This window comes from Micromys minutus, assembly GCF_963924665.1.
Source record: "Micromys minutus genome assembly, chromosome: 13".
NCBI classification, from domain to species: domain Eukaryota; kingdom Metazoa; phylum Chordata; class Mammalia; order Rodentia; family Muridae; genus Micromys; species Micromys minutus.
In genome coordinates, this window is record NC_137982.1 from 56,529,543 (window position 1) to 56,538,789 (window position 9,247).

At 35.7% G+C, this 9,247-nt stretch overlaps 1 protein-coding gene across 1 annotated transcript; it reads left to right on the forward strand.

Annotated features, from left to right (window-relative positions):
* Nucleotides 1–7,916: 7,916 nt before the first annotated feature.
* On the forward strand, nt 7,917–8,858 carry LOC308429002 (olfactory receptor 8K5-like; the record flags this gene model as incomplete). Its single annotated transcript, XM_080927643.1, has 1 exon — nt 7,917–8,858. The coding sequence occupies one exon, from the start codon at nt 7,917–7,919 to the stop codon at nt 8,856–8,858; it is 942 nt and encodes a 313-aa protein (XP_080783769.1).
* Between the last annotated feature and the right edge of the window lie 389 nt (nt 8,859–9,247).

Consider the following 9,247-nt stretch of genomic DNA (forward strand, 5'->3'; position numbering starts at 1 on the left):
TTATTCTTATGGGGTTGCAAACTCATTCAGCTCCTTCAATCATTTCTTTAACTACTCTATTGAAGATCCTGTTCTCGGTCCAAAGGATGGCTGCAAGCATCTGCCTCTGTATCTGTCAGACTCTGGCAGAGCCTCTTAGAAGACAGTTATATCAGGCTCCTGTCAGCATGTGCTTCTTGGCATCCACAGTAGTGTCTGGGTTTGGTAGTAAATTAAAGACTTTTATAATTTAATGAAAATAAAGGCACAATATAACCAAACTTATGGGGCACAATGAAAGCAGTGCTAAGAGAAAACCTCATAGGTCTGAGTGCCACCAAAAAGAAACTGTAGAAAGCATACACTAGCAGCTTGACCACACACCTAAAATCTCTAGAACAAAAAGAAGCAAAATCACTCAAGAGGAGTAGACAGCAGAAAATAATCAAACTCGGGGCTGAAATCAACCAAGTAGAAAGAAAAAGAACTATACAAAGAATCAACAAAATGAAGAATTGGTTCTTTGAGAAATCTAACAAGATTGATAAACTCTCAATGAGATTAACCAGAGGGCAAAGAGACAATATACAAATTAACAAAATCAGAAATGGAGACATAACAACAGAAACTGAAGAAATTAAATAATCATCAGATCCTACCACAAAAGCCTATGCTCAATAAAACTAGAAAATCTGGGTGAAATGGACTATTTTCTAGACATATTCCAGTTAACAAAGTTAAATCAGGATCAGATAAACTACCCAAACAGTCCTATAACCCCCCAAGAAATAGAAGCAGTCATTAAAAGTTCCCCAACCAAAAAAACATAACCAGGACCAGATGAGTTTAGGGGAGCATTTTATCAGACTTTCATAGAAGACCTGATACCAATACTCTCCAAACTATTTGATTTCTAAATAATAATCAACACTCTTAGTTAATTGGAAGGGTAGAAAGTTAACCTACAGTAGTCAGTAGGGAGCCTTTCTATACACAGTCACAGACATGTTGAGAGAAAAATCATAGAAACATTTCCACTCACAGCAGTAAACTGAACAAAATAGTTTAAAAGACAGCTACGGAGAAAACTCTGAATTTCTGAAAAAATTGCTGTATTTGTTTACAGCTGGGACGACATGCCATGCTCATGGACTTGTGGAATCGATATAAAAAGGGTCATTTATCAAAAAAGTGTATTGATTTAGCAAAATCCTTTTCAAAACTATATATTGAAGAAATACAACAGACAATTTCAAAATGTGTGTGGAACCACAAAATAGCTGGAGAGGTAAAGCAATAAAAATGCGGGAGAGATTATCATTTCAGATTTTAACATGTATTAGTGAGCTACATTTATAAAGCCCCAGTGTAGTCATGCACAGATCAGACATGTAATTCAATGGAACAAAATCAAAGACTCAAACAGAAGTGCTTGTAACTACAGCTGTTGGTATTCAAAAAGGTGTAAAAAACATACACTGGATAAAGAGGATTTCTTCAAAAACTGATACTGGAAAACTGCATGTAGATGGATGAACTTGGTTTCTATCTATTGCCCCTGCACAACTCCAAATTGTATGCAAGACCTCGGTATGAAACCTAAAACACTGTAACTGCTTAAGAAAACAAAAGCGGTAGCACAGATACAAAGGCAGGAGGGGTTTTCTAAGTATACAGTTGTTCGGGTCTGAAGTTCATGATGTCTTTAGCAATAGAGAATTATCTTTCTATGGGCATTCAAGGCCTGGGGAGTCTCGTGGCTAAAACTGACCACAAACTCAAGGTTTCTTATTTATTTTGTTGTTGTCATTACTGTTGTTGTTGTTGTTGTTGTTGCTAGATGGTCTCTGGCTCTTGGAGGGGAGCACTGTAAGTCCAGAAAAATTTTCTTTTAAAATTTGTGTGTATATTTGTACACAGACTTCTTACATGCATTGAAGGTTGTTTTAGGTAGTTAATAAGATGATTCCTTGAGGCTTTTCAGACATCAGTCCTGTCATTTAACTTTCTTGATTCTTCTGTATTTTTTTCATCCTCCTTCCTATTTAATTACCCTAATAAGATAATTTATACTTTGCTATTCGCCTATCCATTGCTCCCCAAAGCTCACTGTCAATGGTCCATTTACATAGGAGTGCCCTATTTTCTAAAGTTACTCCAGGATGTGCTCATACCTGAAGATTTAGAAGGAGGAGCTTCCAATGATGAGCATGTAGGATTTGTTTTTCTGAGTCTGGGTTACTTCACTCAACATGTTCTTTTTGAGTTTTTTTTACATTCAGCTATGAAATTATATTTTTCTTCACTGCTAGATAGTATTCCATAGTCTATATGTTAATACATTTTCACTACCCATTTGTAGGTAGAAGATATTTAGGTTGCTTTCATTTCCTAGCTAATATGAAAGATACAGCAGTGAACATCACTGAGAAAGTATTTATGAAGTAGGATGTTTGGTCCTTTCGGTCATATGTCCACGAGTGGTATAGCTGGGACCCAGGGAAGACTTATTTCTGGATGTATTATCAGAGCACTCCTTTAGTTTCCTTCTCTTACATTATCATTACAGATAATATTTTGAGCAGAATATTAAAATAGATGGGAATAGTGGGTATACCTGCCTTGCTAATGAATTCAGTGGGAGTTGAGCGGACGGTGGTTGTAGGTTTCTCATATTATTTTATCATCTTAAGGTATGTTTCCTTTTGCCCTACATTCTTGGATTTTTACACTAATTGACTTGCATATACCGAAAGATCCCTGAATTTCAAGGACACAGCCAACTTTGTCATCTTGGGTAATTTTTGATGTGTGTTCACATTCTGTTCACAAGAATTTTACTGAGCATTTAAAATATTGGTTATTGTTGTAGAGTTTTTTGTGTTGTGTGTAGTGATAGTAGTTGCTGTGTCCTTGCAATGTGTTGGCATCAGTGTGATACTGACCTAAGAGGAAGGATTTTGGAGTATTCAGTCTATTTCTATTTTATGAAATAATTAAGATTTCTATTTGCTTTTTGATTGGTGGTTTAGCCCCTGGAAGCTCTGGTGGGGTGGCAAGGGTCTGGTTAGTTGATAATATTGTTCTTTGTATGGAGTTGCGAACCTCTTCAGCTCCTTCACTCTTTTCTTTACCTCCTCCATTGGGGTCCCCATGTTCAGTCTGATGCTTACTGGCAAGCATCCTCATCTGTATCAGTATGGCCCTGGCAGAGCATCTCAGAAGACCTCCATATTAGGCTCCTGTCAGCAAGAACTTCTTGAATAATCAGTAGTTATATGGAACGACCCATAGCTTCAGCTGCATATGTAGCAGAGGATGGCATTGTCTGGCATTAATGGGAGAAGCTTTTGTTTCTGTGAGGCTCCTGTCCCCAGTGTAGGAAAATGCCCCAGCAGGCAATGAGGTGGGAGTAGGTGGGTGGGTGGGAGTGAGAGCATCTTCATGAAAGCATGGGGAGGGGGAGGGAAAATTGGCAGGGGAAAATGAGAGGGGAAAGGTAATAACATTTGAAATGTAAATACATAAAATATTCAATAAAAAGAAATGTAGATGAATAAACAGGGGGAAAAAAACTCAAAAAACACTTGAAAATTTTAAGATGTTCTCCAAGCCCCACTCCCCACAATACAACTGTCTACCCTCTGTGACTAAATTCCCTGCTGGTTTAATTCAAGGCTGGAGCACTTTCCATTGGTTGTTCAGTCCTCTCCCCTTCCTTGAGAATCTGCTGACACTTAGAGATCAATTTGGTGGTTTTTTTGGCTTCAAAAAAAAAAAAAAAAACCAAAAACCAAAAAAGAATCCTGTTACTGACTGGTAGGATTCTGCTTTAAATCTAAGTGGGTGTGAATTTGTTTTTTTAAGCTGAAAAGTCCTTTTTTATTATTTCTTTTTTAAAAATGTATTTATTTTATGCATATGAGTACACTCTACCTATCTTCATGAACACCAGAAGAGGGCATCGGGTCCCCTTACCCAGGGTTGTGAGCCACCATGTGGTCGCTGAATATTAAACTCAGGACAAACTGATACAGCACTCAGAATACTCTTTCATTTTCATTGCATCTGACAAACTCCAAGATAAATTTAAAAACAGTAATAAGTGAAAAATATGAGGAAGTTATTTCTATTTTCATAGAATTCTAATGAAATCTTTTAAAATTATTTATAGAGAACATTTTTATTGAGAATATGCAGTATACTTTTATGATTATCGAAAAGACAAAATTCAAGAAGAGATGTACGTTTTATGATATGTATTGTAGCTATCAGCTAATTTAATTAGCTATAAATTTTTATATTCCGCATAGAGAGACACAGAGAGACACAGAGAGACAGAGAGACACAGAGAGAGACAGAGAGAGAAACAGAGAGAAACAGTGAGAGAGAGAGAGAGAGAGGAGATGCACACACACACACACACACACACACACACACACACACACACACAGAGGGAAGGGGAGACAGTGTTTGGAATACTCAGGTCTAAATGGAACGTATCTATAAAATCCCTCAAAACACATAGAACTCTGCAGAAGGGGAAACAGAATACAATTGTTGCAGTAAATAATTAATATGGAAGGCTAATCCCCTTATCGCTCCCACCTTGTCTCACTCTGCTGATGCTGCTGTAGAATGGAACCGAGGGGTGTGCACTCTGTCACTCATTCCACAAGCCCCCCTCTCCAGGGGGTTCCCCAGGAGGTTCACTCTGCCAGCCCTGTTTCTTCTGTCCCAGATGGATACAACCTCCCAGGCGTGTTTCTTTATCCCACCACCGGAAACAAACATAACTCTAAGGCCTAATAGCTTTTTATGGTTATTTTATATATTAAAATTTTAATTCGCAAACCCTCTCTATACAATAAGATTATATCCAATGGACAAAGATACAAACTGCCCTTCTATTTGAGATAAAAGACCTATAGAAGCCCTTAAAAATATTTATATCTACCTATCACAAATTAAGCCCACCTGGATCCAGCTCATCCTTCTTGAGCCCCATCTTTTTCCCCCCCATCTCTGCTCCTCCCTCGTTTTCCTACCCTTTCTCCACCTACCTCTCCACTGTCCAATCATGTATCTATCACCTTAACATCAATCCACATACAGTAGCCAGAGGGAATGGAGAAAGCAAGCACATGGCTGTGTAAATTAACTGAACAAAGCTCACAGGAACGTGCAGACACTGAAGCAGCAGGCACAGGACTTGTACAGTTATGTACCAGGTCTTATAAGGATATATTACAGTTTTCAGTTTAGAGTTTTTAATAAGACTCCTGAATGTGCGAACCAGCGTGTCTCTGATTCTTGGGCATGCATTCTATCCGGCTGTTTTCCTTCTGTTGGTTTGCCCTGTCTAACTCCGGTGAGAGTTTTTATCTTATTATATTTTTTATTGTTATATTTTGTTGTTTTCTCTTTGAAGCCTGTTATTTTTAAGGAGAGATAGAAAGCAAGTGGCTCTGGATGAGAAGGGTAGTGGGGAGTTATTTGAGGAGTGAAGAGGAAACTGTAATATGTATATATTGCATTAGATAGGAATCTGCTATCATTGAAAGGGGAAACATAAAAATACAGTAAAGTTATGTAATAGTGTCATATAGCAAAACTTTTTAAAAATTATTTCTTTTCAAAGTAAAAAAATATTTAAAAACTAATTTCATCTTTTTGTCTCTAATAATATGAAATATGATAGCTACATATTAAAAGCTTGCACCTGGGAACATATTTAAAAATTAAAGGGTGAAATAAGTTTTTAATGAATGAATATGACTTAGAACACGGAGAAAATTTTTTGGTATTAAAAATATTTTGTATATTGATTTAAGTTTTGTACAATAAACTCAAATAACATATAGGCTGAAATTTTCAATTTGTATGATTTATATTCCATTGTATGTAAGTATAACTTAATTCTCATGCATATGGAAGGAATGTTGAGTTTTAATACTGATAGTATGAGAGGGACTATTATCCCAAAGGACTCAGGCCTTTATTCAGGATAAACCATAGTTAGGTCCTCATTGTAATAGCATTTGGTTTATAATAGATTACAAAGGTTTTTCATATGAAAGAACAGGCATGTTTCTCAAGCTCAACAGGATATATTTACTTCAAATATTTTAGCTATTTTATTAGAGCTTTCAGGAACTGGAATAGCTAACTCACAAATATGGCTTGATGGGTAAGTCTAGTATCTCCCATAAGTTTTTCTGAGTAATAGAAGAAAAACACCTTATATGATGGCAATAATGCATATATGATTCTATCAGGATTTTGAAAGTCTTATACTTTTGCAGGGTAAAGTACATGTCAAGCTAGTTCCCATGGTAGTAATGATAATTGATGATTTTGAAGTGAATGAATAAATTATTTAAGTTATTTATGTCTCTGTGGAAATCACAGGTTGTTATTTTCCTTTTGTTAGCTAACTTTATTTTTCCCCTTCGGGAATATACATAGTATCCCAGACAATTAGAAGACACAACAAAGTCTTCAGCCTCTAAGATGATCTAGATGTGATCATTTGAACAACTTGTGTCATACTTCCCTTGGGAACATCAGAAAGAGCAAAGAAAGCCATAAATTCCTGCCGCTTTAGAGAGAAAGTAACAAGTGACTTAGAATATGAGAATTTAATCTTTTTTTCCCCAAAGGTAAGTGGTTTTATGTATTTGGTACCAGCATGCAAGAACTTTCATATTGTGCCTGGCTCCTCATTGCTCTGCATTCCTTGAGATGCAGGACAAAATAGTGCACTCACCTGGATTTCTTGGAGTTTTAAAGTTGTCTCAAGACTTTACATTTTATCATTTGAACGGATATCCTGAATCCAACATATTTATGAGAATTTCAAGTGAGAAGTGGGAGATAAATCAATAATTCATTACTGGTCTCACACATTAAAAATTAACAAGATACCTATTTTCAGAAGAAAAACAGGGTGGCATGTTGTATTTGCTTTACATAAAATAAAATAAATAAGTTTTGGGGTGAATATTATATAATGTTAGACAGCAAAATAGTATACTTTATATTTAAATTAAACTGACTTTATTTAATAGTAGATATAAATTTATAATGCAAGTCACAAACAAAATACCCACATGATAAAGTTTCCTACTGAAAATGTAACATTTACAAAACTATCTGTTAGCATAAACATTTCCATAAATTATCTTGTACACTAAATATTTTATTGAGTATCTAGCAGTGCTGCACATATATAAGTTAGGAGGCTAACATTGGTGCTGCATGTGCTGACAAGCTTTCCCTGAATTCCTCTTGATTAAACACTAAACTCTCATTAGTCCAATTGAAAATCATGCTGCCAATGCTGGATTCCCACTGACAGGAACAGACGGAGTACAGGGAAGTAATCAGGTGGAATTAACTAGTATATCTTCATTATTGCTTTCAGTGAAGAACTACTTTACTTCTCAGCTTGTGCAAATTTATTAAAGAAAGAGGAAATACCACAGAAATATATTCAATCATGACTTTGAGCTTTATAAATACTTCTTTGTTCAGTTGAATTAGTAAGTAAATTGTAGTATCTGATGTAAAAAATGCTAAGTAAATAAATCTTACAGGCTTTATCACTTGTTCTATATGGTGTTATAGAATAATTATGCAAAAGTATACAAAGAAAATTTCTAAATATTAATATCAATCATATGTGTATGATTGCAATATAATCACACACACACACACACACACACACACACACACACACACATATATATATATATATATTACATATCTTCTGGAAAGATTATTAGCAAAGAAGAATACTCTACATTCTTCTAGAGAATCATGTGCAAATTTTGTTTGTGATCTTTTATTTTTAAAAATATCTGTTCGTCCTACAAATATAACAATAAAAATTGAAAACAATGGTTTGCTTCTTTTGGAGGATAGAATTGGATGGCATGGGGCAAAAGAACACAACATCACTGCCTGGGTTCGTCTTGATGGGAATCACACAGAGCACTGAGCTGAGGCTTCCTTTGTTTGTGGTCTTCTTCACCATCTATGCAGTTACCGTCATGGGAAACCTGGGCATGATCATTCTGACCAAGCTGGACTCTCGCCTGCAAACCCCTATGTACTTTTTCATCAGACACTTGGCTTTTATTGATCTTGGAAATTCCACTGTCATCTGTCCCAAGATGCTGGTGGATTTTGTTATGGATGAAAAAACCATTTCTTTCTGTGAATGTGCTACACAGTTGTCAGTCTTCCTTTTGTTCATTATTAGTGAACTCTTTATCTTATCTTCCATGGCCTATGACCGCTACGTGGCCATCTGCAACCCTCTGCTCTACAGTGTGGTCATGTCTCCGAGACTTTGCCATGTGCTCGTTTCCATTCCATACCTCTACAGCACCTTCCAGTCTCTGCTGTTCACCAGTAAGATTTTCACATTAACATTCTGTGGTTCAAACATCATCAGCCATTTCTACTGTGATGCTGTTTTCTTGTTACCTACCTTGTGTTCAAATGCTGAAGAAATACAGTTGCTGATCATACTGTTTTCAGCATTGAATTTGATCTCCTCTCTTCTGGTCGTCCTTGGATCATATTTTCTGATTCTGCTGGCCATATGTCGGATGCAATCTGCAGAAGGCAGAAGAAAAGCTTTCTCTACATGTGGGTCTCATCTCACGGTGGTTGTGGTGTTCTATGGTACTCTACTTTTTATGTATTTGCAGCCCAAATCCACCCACTCATTAGAGAATGATAAAATAGTCTCTGTGTTTTATACTTTAGTAATCCCCATGCTTAACCCCTTGATATACAGTTTACGGAATAAAGAAGTTAAAAATGCCTTCTACAGGGTATTAAAGAGTCAATTTAAAATAAATACTTAATATTCAGTATTATAATAAATTGTAACATGACGAATTTTATTTTACAATATTTTTGTTTTTCATGCCCCTAAGAGAACTTGGATTTTTCTCACATCACATTCTTTACCTTTCACATCAATAAATGTCATCATTTATTTATTTTTATCCATATATAGATAGTTTTTAATGTTTTTGAGATTTTGATTTCTTTCTGCAACATCCCCCATATGCCCATACTCACTGTCCTTCAAATTCATTGCCTCTTTTTAAATAATTGTTATTGCATGTGTGTCTTTCTCTATCTCTCTTTATATCTATCTATCAATCAATAAATCAATATAGATATAGGTAATAGATGTTGATTTGTCTATCTATAGATATAAATAGACGATATAGAGTGAGACATATTC